The sequence below is a fragment of the Sus scrofa genome, chromosome 10 (assembly GCF_000003025.6).
Source record: "Sus scrofa isolate TJ Tabasco breed Duroc chromosome 10, Sscrofa11.1, whole genome shotgun sequence".
NCBI lineage: Eukaryota > Metazoa > Chordata > Mammalia > Artiodactyla > Suidae > Sus > Sus scrofa.
Window position 1 is genome coordinate 16,181,924 of NC_010452.4, and position 14,835 is coordinate 16,196,758.

Here is a 14,835-nt window from a genome sequence, read left to right on the forward strand (position 1 = left end):
AGCAGAATCACTATTAGAGAAACAGCGTGTTTCTTTAGCAGTAAATCCATGTATCTTCAAAAAGATATGTAATGCCCAGCAATGATGAAGGCTGAAGAAACACAATCTCATATACCAATGAAGGAAGTTTACTTTGGCAAGAGACTGAATGTGTGGCTGGAGGAGTCGGGGGAAGGGCGAAGTATTACACTGGAAAATGAGAAAAGGTTTCAGAATTCTACGTATTCCTTGAATCAGTATATTTCTTGAAATAGCGGCAAAAAAAAAAATACTGACTTGCACAGAAATTCACAGTTAGAAATGTCCACTGCAGGGCTGGTCACAATTTAAAAAAAATATCATTAATTTCCATACATTGTAAATTACAAACTTTATGAGTTTAATCTCATCACAAACGTTACCAGATTAAACCAAAATAGACAAGAATATGTAACAGCAGTGTCACCAGCTAGTGGAATTATGAGAGTCTGTTCTTCCTGACTTAATGGTGTTTTCTAAATTTTCTGCAATGGACAAGACTTAGTTTCATGAGAGAGAAAATAAAACAGTATGAAAAACAAAGTAGCCATCAAGTCGGTAATACCATATAACATAAAAGGTTCTCAATGTAGATATTTTGAAGTTACAGTTCTATTGCCTCAAAAAGCTTAGTTCTCTATTTGCAATGTCCCTTTTTCACCAAAATAAGTATTTCACATGAACCTCTGTGTCATCAAGTGTGCTCATTTCCCCTAGCTTCTGCTTCAGTAAATCAGTTTCTAGCTGGCCGGCTGACTGAGTTCAAGTCCCCTAACCAGCCCCAAAGCTCTGAATTTGTCCTTTTTCTATTCCACACAATATGTGACAAACCCTAAATCCAGTTAAAAAGCCAATTCAAAGAGGAAAATTCTCCTTGTTGGCCTGGGAAAAAAAAAGGAAGCTACCCTCCTGACTTTCTTCTGACTTCAGTCTGGTTCAGACTCTGCACTTAGAAGTGAAAGATGAGTTTAGAAATGGAGAAAGTTATTATCGCAAAGCCTCCTTCTAGCATCTTGTCCTTTTCTCCGCCCTCAATACTGCAAAAAGATGTACAAAAAGCTGCCTTATGGGGACAGAATGCAGAAGAAGTAAAAAAACTATTCCTACAGAGGCAGGATGAAAAATACTTCTGCTCCTCTCCCCAGCCCTAACAGTTCTTCACATTTAACGCCGTCAAGTGGTAGCACACTTGGGGCACCTCGAAGGGGATCCCCAGATGCGATCACACCTTTCACGTCTTTTATATCTATCTCATTTGTTTTTTCAAAATAAACCTCTTAGGGAATTGGACTATTGCCAGCTTTATTTTATAGATGAAGAAACAACTTCTGGGAGTTCCCTGGTGACCTAGTAGGTTAGGGTCTGGCATTGTCACTGCTATGTCTTGGGTTACTGCTGTGGCTCGGGTTCAGTCCCTGGCCAGGGAACTTCCATATGTTGTGGGTGTGACCCCCCCCAAAAAAAAGAAAAAAAAAGAACATCTGAAATTAAGTGACATGCCCCAAATCACACACTTCATGACTCTGAGGCAACTCCTGATAGCAAATTCTTCTCACTCAAGGGTACTCTCTCCAGTTCAAAGCTCAGTTTACCTAAGAAAGCGCTGCAACACATGTGTGAGTAACAGTTTGTTCACGGCTTTAGATTAAGTAGTTTCTGGGGGAGAGTCATCAACATCTCAACAAATGAGGATAAAGAGAGGTCTGATAAAATTTTTTCTGAGATAGTTTACAAGGAAGAGGATAAGACCTGGTACCTTAGGAAATGTTTCAATGATTAAAGGGGGTGCAGGTGACGGATCATTCCTCATCTCTACCCTCCTTCCCTATCTCCTGGGATTCCACACTCGTGACCTCACTGGCCACTCCTTTTCAATCCTCTGTGGCTCCGGCTCTCTGCTAAGCTTTCCCTATTGGAGAGTAGCAGATACAGTTCCTGGACCCCTTCTCAATCCAATGAACATACTCTCAACCCAGGGGATGTCTTCTAGTCCTGCGTCTTTAAACATGTTCTACTGGTGATGCTTAACATTTAAGTATCTTCAATCCCAACCTAGACTTGAACAGTCAACTGTCTGCTTGATTATCTCTACTCGGATGTTTAATAGATATTTCAAACCTACCATGCCCAAAACTCTTGAATTTTTTTTTTTTTTAAACCGGAACTTGGTAACTTTCACTACCCCCACCACTACCACTCTCCTAAACCTCAATGTTTCTTCGTCTAGATTATTCCAATTATCTCTTAACTCATCTTGTCCCCTTCTTTCCCCCTCCAGTCTATTATTCACAAAACGGCCAGAAGCACAGTTGTTAAAAATACAAGCCGATTTCTGTCACTCCCTTGCTCAAAACACTCAATGAACTCCCAAGGGACTTTAAATAAAATCAACGAACACAATCCCGATCCAACCTCGTTTCCTCCCATACATCCTTTCTATTCCTCACTCACTAGGCCTCTCTGGTCTCTGAATTCACCCACTGCACTCCCGTCTCAGAGCCAGAGCACCCTCCAACCGGATACCTGCAGGCCATGCTTCCTTACCTGTTCTAAGTCTCTGCTAAATGTCATCTTCTCAAAGAACGGGATTCCCTAACCAGTCTCTAAAATAGCAGCTCTCAAGATGCAGAATGTTATATAAAGAGGCTATCTTTGGTGTAAAAGGGGGTAAGTAACTCCAAATATATACTGTGTTGGCCTAAATTGAAAAAAAAAAAAAAAATCACTGGAAGGACTCATAAAAAGTTACCTGTTAGACTGGGGAGAGTGGTAACTCAGCAGATAAGGTCAATGGGAGGGAGTATTTTTTACCTTGTTTGTTTTGAAAATGCCCTTTGAGTTTTTTAAACCATTTGAATGTGCTATCTGAATGACTACTTAAAAATAAATCTAGGAGTTCCCATTGTGGCTCAGCAGTGATGAACCCAACTAGCATCCACGAGGATGCAGGTTCCATCCCTGACCTTGCTCAGTGGGTCAAGAATCCGGGGCTGCGTGAGTGGTGGTGTAGGTCTCAGACATGGGTCAGATCCAGCATTGCTGTGGCTGTGGTATAGGCCAGCTGCAGCCCTGATTTGACCCCGAGACTGGAAACTACCACATGCAGGTGTGGCCTTACTCTCTATCACTCTCTATCCCTTAACTCTCCATCACTCTCTATCCCTTTACTCTGATTTTTCCTCTCAGCACATGGGTTTATTTGACTTTATATCATATAATTATATAATTATCCATGTCCGCACCAGATTGTAAGCTTCAACTAAATCCTTCAGTACTAAAGGATATAATGATTTTCTCCTTAATTAAAAACAAACAAACAAAAAAAAACCACATTCAAATGCTTTTCATTGTCTTTGTGTCATCTTTTTCCTCCAGCAAATTTTATTTACAGTAACATTTATTTAGTTTTTTTGGCTTTTTAGGACCACACCCACAGCACACGGAAGTTCCCAGGTTAGGAGTCTAACCAGAGTTACGGCTGTCAGTCACAGCACAGTTTTTTTGGCTTTTTAGGACCACAGCCACAGCCACAGCAATGCGGGATCTGAGCCATGTCTGCGACCTACACCACAGCTCACGGCAACGCCAGATCTTTAACCCCCGAGCAAGGCCAGGGATGGAACCTGCCTCCTCACGGATCCTAGTGGGGTTTGTTACCATTGAGCCACAATGGGAACTCTGATTTATGTAACATTTATCCTATTTATAAATCTGCATGGCTATGCTCTTGGCTCTATCCAGTACAAGCACAGGATGAAGACATAAGAGGGCTTGCCTGTTAAATTTATAAATGTCAAAAAGCCAGCAAGGGAAGCTAATCCCTAGGACGACAGAAACATGATTCAGGAAAGATTTCAAGTTTTAACTACATGCAAGTAGACGATATTTAAAAGGGTCAAAGGTAAATATTGCTTCAAAAACATCATTTACATGTTCACACAGGATGGGAAAGATCTTAACATAAAAAAGACTTAGGTTTAGATTGACTACAGCAGTGATTTCCAGACAATTTTTTTCAAAAAATAAAATGGAAAACATCAGGCTAACTTTTTATTGTTAATTTCAAAACGCTAAAACGAGACCCAAAGACAAATATCAAAAGAAACTTACCTCCTACTTACACTATCACTCCATTGAAAAAGGTCATTTTAAGATTAGAAAAGTAGAAATACAGAATGAAAAAGAACCTAATCCCCTGAATGGGACAAATATAATTTGAAAAGCCACAAAACATTTTTCTCCCATTTTTTTGCCTAAAACTGGCAAAGATATTACTGTTGTTATTAGCATTAACACAATTTGCGACTCTAAACACAACTATATGACTTGAATGCAGGAAAGGAATAATCATTCAGACCACAACAGGAGAATTAAATCTCCAATTTAGAATGGGATCAGAACAAAAACAGCAATGACAAAACTGACTGGGTCTAGTGACAGAGATGAGAAAGGTAAAAGACACTGTATTACCTGAAGCTGTGTTTAATTTAGAAAAGGGAAAACTTAGCAGAGACCCGAGACATGGAGGAAAACCTTACTGTACGTCACTCTTAAAGACAGAAGTGAATCAATGGAAGAAGTTGCATAGCAGAGCAGATACTAGCTTAGTTTAAATAAGATCTATTTTACTTTTCAAAAGCTAAATGAGCCATCCTATGCTCATTTGTTTACGGAAGTGCTCCTCATGGAGAAGCTGGACTAAATGAGATCTCAGGGATATTAGCAGTAGGTGGCGCATTGTTTGAGACAACTTCTAAAGTCTCCTCTAATCTTAAAATGTTATGAATTAGAAGGGAATAAATATTGCCCTTTTTTCAACTTACTGAAAAAGATAAGTGGAAAGAATTTTGGCTTTAGACAAAAAGACAAAGGTTAGTACTGTGTGACACAGAGGCAGAATTATTCACTAAACTCTGGACTTCAAATATTCTCAACTTTATTTTTTTTAAATTTTTTATTATACTTTATTTACAATGTTGTCAATTTCTGCTATACACAAAGTGACCCAGTTATACATATATAAATACATTCTTTTCTCATAATATCTTCCATCATGTTCCATCACAAGTGAATAATACCTTACTTACTAGACTGCTAGACAAATTATAAATAGAAACACAATGGCTGGCACTTAGGGACTCAATACATACTAAGTATTATTCACTTATTTAATATTATGTACCAAAGGGTAATATTTTCCGTACTGCTTATTAGCTATTGATATAATTAAATACTGACTTATTCTCTGCTGTGTCTCATTTTTGTTTTTCAAATCTAATGCTTGGGCTTCCTTTCGACTTCTATGCTTTGTATAATATCTACTGGAGATAAGCAATTTTTACAAGGTTTTCTTTAACCTTGCTTTCATTGGTTTTCTTTCTACCTTTGACACAAAAGTGGGCTTTACTCTCAGCACATGTCAACTATGTCATTCTTTTTAGCCCCCTTCCCAAATCGTAATATACTATTGCATAATGATATCACCTAAACTGGACTATATATCCAGTTTAATCAACCCTACAACCCCACAGGTGTCTTCTTGTTCTTTTATGAAGCCCAAGAGGCTAACTCATTGCTGAGCACTTCCCTCAAGAAATATCAGAGTAAATAAAGACCCATTTCATCTAGGGTAGTTGATTATTATAAATCTTGATTATTAACAAGAGTTTATGAAACAAGGTAGTCTGAGGTTTCTCCCCATTAGAAGAAACCCATTTCTTATTGAAATACATCAGCACGTAATGCTCCAGACAATATATATTATTTACTCACCAAGGATTTTTCAAATGGTATGTAATTCCTCTTTTCTTATATTCCCAGAATTTGCAACTGTACAGATATTTGAGTTGGCAATTTAACACCACGCTGTTAGATGTTTATTAGAACACTGCACTGTTTAACTGCCCAATGTTCATGAAAAGAAGAAAAAAAATCACTACACCTTAATTAAAATAGCAAAAGTATTTTTCTGGGATAGAATTTTGTGAAATAAAAGACATGTTGGGAGTTCCCGTCTTGGCTCAGCAATAACAAATCCAACTAGGATCCATGAAGACAAAGGTGTGACCCCCTGGCCTCACTCAGTCCATTACGGATCCGGCGGTACTGTGAGCTGTGGTGCAGGTCACAGACACAGCTCAGATCTGGTGTTGCTGAGGGCTGTGGTGTAGGCCGGCAGCTGCAGCTCTAATTTGACCCCTAGCCTGGGAACTTCTATATGCCGAGGGTGCGGCCCTAAAAAGACCAAAAAAAAAAAAAAGTTGACAACAAGTTTAAACATGTTTAGTATTCAGTACTAGAAGAGTGATATGTGATTACCATCGGATACAACAATAAAACTAGTTTTTTGTTTTTTTTTTAGTGATAAAAGGAAATAAAAAACTGATAGTTGGAACAAACAAACCAAATCACTTAAGCACAGAGTTTTTTAAAAGTGTTTTGATATTTACATTAACAGGCATAATGTATGATAATTTTACAATATAAATTTCACTTCTAACACTAAATTGGAAAATATGCAGATGGTTATTTATTTCCATACAAAGTCATTTTAGAACATCATGAAATTTAACAGTAAGACAAATTTCAAGTTTAATATAATTCCACATGGTGAATTTAATTACAGATTACTTTTTAAGTAAGTTGAAATGTAAGCGATATACTAATTCTTTTGTTTTGCTTTGGCTCACTCGCAGCACATGGAAGATCCCAGGCCAGGGATCAAAATTTCACCTCAGGAGAGAACCTGAACCATAGCAGTGACAAGGCCAGATCCTTAACCCACTGGGCCATAAGAGAAGTCCATGATATACTAATTTTTTTAAAAAGTCTATTAAAGTGCAATGTAGAATTAAAGGATTAAAAAGTATAAGACAACAAATAAGCAATTTATGGCAAACTCAATTTCAACAAAAAAGCATACATTTAATTAAAAGTTCAACTTGAGTGTTCTCCTTAAAAAGTAAATTAAGCTGAAAATAATAAAATTCATTAACTGAAGAAAAACAAACCTCATAGGTTCTTGTTATGTGGCAATTTGATTTTTAAGAGTTTATATATAGTTGATCATACTATAAAATACAATATAAGACAACAGTACTAAAATACGGTTACTAATAAGAAGTAGGGGGAAAATTCCAACAGCTTTTGTTTTTAAGAAAAGCCCACTTAGGGTATCTTTTTCTATATCCTTAAGTTAATACATAAAACTATAGTTCTACATCATTAGTATTATTATCTTTACTTCAAAAGAAAAAGACTAGACTGCTACAACGGAGCTGTCAATGAACCTGACTGTCACAGACAACTCAAAGAGTCTGTAGAGAAGCTTTCCCTAAAAGCTGGGGGACTAGGGGAGACAGCTGGGAGCTCACATTGCAGAGACGTTGGTTTTATTTGACTCTGGCTTTCATGAGTATTTTGGCTGGACACACAAGTCAGTTCACTTTCCAAGTTTTACGTCTTCCTCTTGTCTCTGTTAAGTGCTTTTAGACTCTTCAGCTTTAAAACACCAAAATTCTACAAGATCTACAAAGTTAAGAAAAAGTAAAAGCAGCACTGGTTTTACTTTTTAAAAAATAATGGCAGAAAAATACAAAATGGTTTGTAACTTGCAATGTAATAGTTCCAGAACTGAATTCCTAAACCGTTGCAGCCTACCCAGCCAGGGTTATATCAGTGCAGACCTGGATACTGTATTTATAATATAACTGTCTCCTCTCAAATCAGTCCTCCACCTGCTCCTCCCCATTCTCCTTCAATCTCTCTTCTGTTTGTTTTAACCCCAGCAAATGGTTGTATGCATTGTAAGCTTAATAATCAAATCATTTTAAGAGATGCGTTTTCAATCAAGTGTATCACCTACTTTACCACATTTCTCCCAAGTGGGTGAATTTTCATTAAGAGAATAAAAATATCAGTTCAAAAAGTCAGAAAAAGAAATGTACCAGGCCTATTTTTTGTTTTGCATGCTTAAAAAACAAAACGGAAAGATGTTTCCTAACCTCCTCCCTTAGGAACACGAATGCGTTACCCACCCAATAAAAAAACAATTCCGCCGGTTCATTTTCCTGCTACACAACAGCTTCGTCGTCAAGGCCCTTCCTAGTCCATTCTTCATCGTCATCTAGTAATTTTATATTGATCACCTTGGCAAGGCTTGGACAGGCACTGTCCTTGTCTTCCAGAAGCTTTACATTCTCCAAATAAATAAAAACTCTGCTACACACTAAAAAACAAAGATTCTATGACTCGGGATACAAATCCCACATCTTCCCGCCCTGTGTTAGGCAGCTGCTAATTTTTCCTTCCCTTGCATAAAATGAAGGGACACATACCAAAGACCACATTTGAATCTCAGGACAATGAAGTCGACAGGAAGCCACTTTCTCCTCCCCCGGTTTACTACCAAGCTACAGCCTGCGCGGGTGCAGTCGCCTGGCGGGGTGCGTGACACCACGTCTTCTACGCCCTCCCACCGCGTCCAAAAGGCTCCTCGCCGGACCCCCCAAATCACCCCACACCCCCAAAACAACCACACAATAAGGATCGACACCGAGCTGCTCGGACCGGGAAATATCCCTTCACCAGCGGCAGCGCAGCCATTCCCTCCACTGCTCCGCCCGCACCCCTGCACACTGCTTGGGCGGAGCGGCTGCACAAAGCCGGGAGAGCCCAGACGACTCAATACGTGGACACAAGCGGGGAAGCCGGGCCGCAGGACTGGGGGACGCGGGGGGGGAGGGGAGGGGCGGCCCCGCCGGGTCCCGGGTCCGGGGCGGGGGCAGCGCGCGGAGCCTACGGGAAGCGCCCCTCGCCGCCCAGCCCGCACCCCGCCCGCCGCGGGCCGCGCCCGAGCCCCGGCTGCAAACCGGAGGAGCAGGATGTGGGAAGACGGCGGCGACGGCATCAGAGTGCATCACTTACCCCTCACTGCTGAGAGGCACCGGACCGGGGGGCGGGGCGCGCCGCGTCCCGTGAGTCTCTCGCCAGCTTCCTCCCCCACCCCGTCGTCGTCGTCTTCGTCGTCGCCGCCGCCGCCGCGATCGAGCTCCTGGCCCCTCCGCGCCGCTGGGCAATAACGTTATTCCACACACGCTCCGCACATAGCGGTAACGGCAAGGAGCGGCCGCCCAGTGCGCAGGCGCCAGGGGAGAGGGCGAAGAGCCCGGCCCTACCCCTGCTCCGGCCCAGTCCCGGCGAACTTCTACTGCGCAGGCGCCAAGCACAGACAATGAAAAGGGGTTGTGTGGGGGGTCTCACCCACAGGCCTCGCCAGCTGCCGACTGCGCAGGCGTACACCAAAGACCTGCTTCAACAATGAGGAGGACTGGGCTTTAGCTGGGACCGCAACCCGTAAGGACTACATTTCCCAGCGGGCAGTGCGTCAACTCCTCCAAACTGAGGTCGGGTGGCCAGCTGGGTGTGCTAAAATTTGTAGCGTCAGCCGCTTTCACAATTTAGGCTGTTTGGGAGATTCAGAGCTTCTTTTTCCTGAGAATTTATTTGGCGGTGTTGGCAAAAGTTGTGGCTGAAGAGTGTAGAATTTATTTGCGTTCTTGAGACGCCTCAAGGGTCAACTGCATTCTAGCGAACTTAAAAGAATCAAGGCGTTCAGTGAGTGCTTTCTGTCAGATGGTCCAAACACACGATGGGATGGAGGCAGGACCAAGACAGGCAGCGCTACAGAAATGGGCGGAGCCTCCAAACGGTCTCTTGGCGACCAGATCTGGCAGCCAAACTGCTGAAGCGTGAGCTTGGAGCGCGTTGCCCTCTGGGAATTGTAGTTTGTTTGGGAGGGCGCCTGGGAACTTGAGACAGTAATCCCGGAACACGAGGACTACAATTTCCGAGGTCCACCACAAGGGCCCGTGGGTGGGAAGAGGCCCGGCTGGCTGCGTCTGGGATTCCGCGCTCCGGGTTGACAGCCGCGGCAGGAAGCGGGTGGGCGCCTGTGGGGCGCTGGGGCCTCTTATTCTCGGAGAGGAGAACCCTGGACACTACCCCACGCAACTCCCGTCTCTGAGCTCCGAGTGTGTGCATGGCGAAATCTTCGGAGAACTCTACCCTGGAGGAGATTCTGGGGCAGTATCAACGGAGTCTCCGGGGTGAGTTGCTCCGAACCTTTGCCCTAACCCCTTAATACCAGGGTCTCGTGGACGGGAGCTGACCAGGTGCATTTCCTAACGGCTTGGTTCGGCCCAAGCCAGAGTGCAGAGGAAGAAGCTGGATGTTGCTGTGATCTTTGAGGGAAGGCTAAATAGTTATTACGGTTAAGCAGCATCGCTTCCCTTGATTCCCATAGTTCCCATAGTTACCTGAACCAACTCCCTGATCTTGTCTTGGGCATCTTTTTCACCCGACGCCCGCAAAATCTCTAGGACGCTTCTATGAGTGTCGCCCACTTCCCCTACATCTCTCTTTTTAATCCAGTACATTTCTGATGCGCTCTTTTTACACATTCGAATTATAGTATGCTGGGTTGGATGTGATTTATTGGACAAGGAAAAAACACACTAATAATTATTTTAGTCACAACAGCTTCTATTTAGCGGCCCAGGCTATTTACACACATTAAATCACTTAAAACTTAACAACAGTCTTATGAGTGACCCTCTTCTACACCTGGGGACCTGGTGCAAGGAGGTTAAATTAGGCCAAAGCCGACCCAGCTGGTTAGTGGCAGAGCCTGGTATTAATTCAGTCAGGCTTGTCTGCCTTAAAAGCTTAAAAGCCTATGTTTTTTCTTTCTCCCTTTCTTTCTGTCTTCCTTCCTTGCTTCTTTCTTTCTTCTTTCTGCCACACCTGTGATCTGTGACGTGTGTGTAAGTTCCCAGTCAGGGATTGAACCCATGCCTCAGCAGCCACCTGAGCCACTGCCATGACTCTGTTGGATCCTTAATCCTTAAAAGTTTCATTAAGGAATATTAGAGGTCCCACTGTGGTGCAGTGGGCTAAGAATGACTGTGGAGGCTCGGATTGCTGTGTAGGCAAAGGTTCATTAAGGGATCCTTAACCCACCTGGCCTCCACCGTGGGTTAAGGATCCCTTGTTGCCACAGCTGTAGCACAAGTTGCAGCTATGGCTCCGATTCAATCCCTGGCCTGGGAACTTCCATATTGCCACGAGTGGGGCCATTAAAACATTTTTTTTTTAGGATTCATTATTCTCCTAGACGTCATTCACTCTATTTTCTGTTCTTTTGCATTTCTTAAACCTCTTGGTTTTAACGTTTATGACCATTATTTTTACCAGAGTAATAAAAAGCCAGTAGAACTCCATTTTTTATTCCCTACAACCATTGAGGTAAAATGAGCAAAAGACAGGGTTTAACAGCTAAAAAAGGGATATTTTATAAGTAAACAGTCAAGCCTGAAGTAATGTAGAACCAAAACAATGGTTTAGTGTTAGGCGATTGTAGGGGTGTTTTCAGATGGTAAACAGGTTTGGACAGAAAAAAGAGATAAAGTTATAAAGTTAATCACGCTTTTGAGATACTAAGAATAATTGTATTATCTCTTTGAGATGTTTAAAAGACTTAAACCAATCATTTCACCCGTTTGTGCTAAGGTCTTCCACCTTTTCATTTAGTGGTACTCCTCAGAGGCCAAAAAGTAGGGACGGTACCTTGACATGCACTTGTGTACTTGCTGAAGCAACCTTGATTATGGGGGAGCTTCATTAAAACCCGCTGGGATAGTAATAGCAGTGACCACCTAAGGGAGTTATAGAAAGTGGCCTTAGAGTACAGCTATTGTTTCACGTACTTAGGTCTGAAAACAAGTTGAAACTAACTATGAATTCCAAGCTCTTTTTTTTTCCCCCCGCTTTTTGCTTTTTAGGGCCGCATCTGCAGCATATAGAAGAAGTTCCCAGGCTTGAATCGGACCTATGGCCACTAGCCTGCACCGCAGCCACAGCCATGTAGGATCTGAGCGAGCAGCGTCTGCGACCTACACCACAGCTGGTGGCAACGCCGTATCCTTAACCCCCTGAGTGAGGCCAGGGATCGAACCTGCATCCTCATGGATCCTAGTTGGGTTTGTTGACCGCCGAGCCACAGAGGGAACTCCCCCAAGTTCTTAATTATGGCGGCTTTAACACCTGGGTCAGAAGCACCTCCTCACAGTAGTGATGGCCCGGGTTTGTACACTGCCCACCACGGTGGCAGACTAGCCCATTGTCCTGCCCACTCTTCATTAAGACATGGCCGTAGTTAAAATGTAGTAATGTGGGAAGTCTCTCTTCAGGACTGAACAACAGCTCTCATGTTATTACTTTAAGTCAGCAGTTCTCATCTGGGGTGACTGTTTTCCACCCAGGAGATGATTGGTCATGTCTAGATGCATTTTTGGTTGCTGCAGCTGGCAGGGAGGAGTCCGCTGGATCTAGGGCGCAGAGGCCAGTGATGCTGCTCTACAAACACAACACATGCCTTTACAGTCAAGAATTACCAGGTCCGGAGTTCCCGTCGTGGCGCAGTGGTTAACGAATCCAACTAGGAACCATGAGGTTGCGGGTTCGGTCCCTGCCCTTGCTCAGTGGGTTGACGATCCGGCATTGCCGTGAGCTGTGGTGTAGCTTGCAGACGCGGCTCAGATCCAGCATTGCTGTGGCTCTGGCGTAGGTTGGTGGCTGCAGCTCTGATTCGACCCCTAGCCTGGGAACCTCCATATGCCGCGGGAGCGGCCCAAGAAATAGAAAAAAGACAAAAAAAAAAAAAAAAAAATTTACCAGGTCCAAATGTCAATGGTGCTGAAATTGAGAACCATGATCTAGAAGTTGCAAGGCTTTGCTCATAGCATTTGCTCTGCGAGAATCGTACTTGAAAATAATGGCAATTAAGGATACAGATTGTATTGGCTCGTAATTTTGCCTAAGTTCTGTCAGTGTGGCTAAGCTTACTTCTTTATCAATGGAAAGTGACAGATGCATAAACCCTCTCAGTTGGTGCCAGAAAAATACCAGGTGTGTCCTTCATGATGCTCAGGGCCGATCTCCTTGATTTGCCAGCATCCATACATCATTAGTGATCTTCGAGACACTGCTCTCTTAAAATGTTTACCCTCCGGTGCAGATTATCTTTCACTCCTGGCGCCTGCCACGTCAGCACGGTTTTCAGCAATGAGAGTCTTATGAGAATATTTTCTTTGAGATTTTGAAATTTCTGTACACTTGTTTTAATGTCTTTCAGTATTGTCTTTGCCACTTAGCTGGTTTTGTCTGCTTTTGGCTTGTGCTATTTTTATCTTGGTCATGCTACCTGTCAGCCCTCTAGTGAACAGTGACAACAGTCTTCTAAACTAGCTGAGGCCCGGTCAAGTGTACACAGACACATGTCTCTCTTATCTTGCTGTGGTTTCGTTTTTCTGCTCGTCCGCTCTGGTCTACGCTTGTTTTGAGAACTGCGGTGCATCCGGGCTCAGCCTAGTGAGGTATGGCTCATTGCATGTTTTCTCGGAGACAGCTGGGCACCTTGCGGGGTGTGGTTTTGCCTCCCTGTCACCAGGGTAATTCCCTTCACATTGCCCAGTACAGATGGAGAATGCAGACATTAATAATTCACAGTACATATATGAGTGATGATCCTTCCTAGGCAGCAGCATATTTGCCTTTTGTTCAAAAGCATCCGGATGTCAAGAGAGGCTCAGTGCTGAGCTGGAAATTAGCAGAGCAACGGGATGACAAAAGTGAATAGAACAGACAAATTTGTCAGCAATCAGCAGCTCAGTAACCTTTCCGGTGCTCACTGTACTGATTGATATTTGGATAGTGGGCTAACAAATAGTAATTTTGCTTTTTAGGGCCACACCAGCATATGGATTTATCAGGCTAGGGGTCAAATCAGAGCTGCAGCTGCTGGTCTACACCACAGCCATAGCAGTGCAGGATCTGAGCCATGTCTGCAACCTGCACCACAGCTCACAGCAATGCCAGATCTTTTAACCCACTGAACCAGGCCAGGGACTGAACCCGAATCCTCATGGATACTAGTCGGGTTCTTTACCACTGAGCCACAACGGGAACTCCCCAGATGAATTATTTACTTACGTTTATGTTCATGTGATTGTGTAGGATTCAGAGGTTGTATTTGTGTTTGTGTTCATAATTAAGTTTATATTCAACCCCTGTGATTGGTGTTAGGGAAAAGAAATGAGGATGCATTGTGAGGTCTCTTACTGACCTCTAAGGAGAGACGAGGAAATGAGTATCTTTCCATCTCTTGGATATAGACAGATAAAGCTGTGCCCGGTAGCAGTGGGATAGGAAACCCACTGGAAACTCCTGTCTAGCCTGGTTTCCTTACATGTAAGCAGCAGATGACTGCATCTGGGGAGTAGTATTCTTGATAAGGATTATGGCCCTTTAGATGCAAAGGCTCCATTTGAAGAGCCATGGAGTTTCATCTGTCTTGGAAGATCTGTGTTGTTACTCTTTAGGATTAGCTCTGTTTGTCTGTTGCAGTGTATAATTATGTTACTATGTATATATTTGAAAAGCATTTAGCATGGTTTGAAACATAGTGTTGAAATAAGTTTAAAATATCACTCACTCCTTGATTTTAGTTTTAGGCCACAGTTCTTGCAAATTCCTTCTCTTAATCTGTGATCCTAGCAAATGAAGTCACTTGTTGCAAAAAACCCCAAACCTACATTCATCACTTTTCTTTGGGACAGTTGTTGAGTTCCATATCTTAGTATTTCACATAATACTATTTTGTTTTTCTTTTCTTTTTCTTTTTTCTTACCTGCGGCATATGGAAGTTCCCAGGCCTGGGGTCAAATCAGAGTTGCAGCTGTGGTCTACACCACTGCCATG

At 42.9% G+C, this 14,835-nt stretch overlaps 2 protein-coding genes across 41 annotated transcripts in view; one reads left to right on the top strand and one right to left on the bottom strand.

The window, feature by feature from the left end:
- Nucleotides 1-9,354, bottom strand: part of CEP170 (centrosomal protein 170) — a 122,734-nt gene extending 113,380 nt beyond the window's left edge. For 28 of the 30 annotated variants that reach the window (XM_021064171.1, XM_021064168.1, XM_021064165.1 and 25 more), the window contains exon 1: nt 8,944-9,224. The gene's annotated coding sequence lies outside the window, so the exon portion shown is untranslated. Of the gene's footprint in view, nt 1-8,943 lie in introns of all 30 variants that reach the window. The other 2 variants (XM_021064150.1, XM_021064162.1) reach the window with 2 other exon arrangements.
- SDCCAG8 (serologically defined colon cancer antigen 8) overlaps nt 9,255-14,835 on the top strand; it is a 250,651-nt gene continuing 245,070 nt past the window's right edge. For 9 of the 11 annotated variants that reach the window (XR_002336127.1, XM_021064173.1, XM_021064174.1 and 6 more), the window contains exon 1: nt 9,255-10,124. Coding sequence is in view for 9 of the 11 variants with exons in the window: in XM_021064173.1 (XP_020919832.1) it covers nt 10,058-10,124 (67 nt within the window). In the remaining 2 variants the exon portion in view is untranslated. The remainder of the gene's footprint in view (nt 10,125-14,835) is intronic. The other 2 variants (XM_021064177.1, XM_021064172.1) reach the window with 2 other exon arrangements.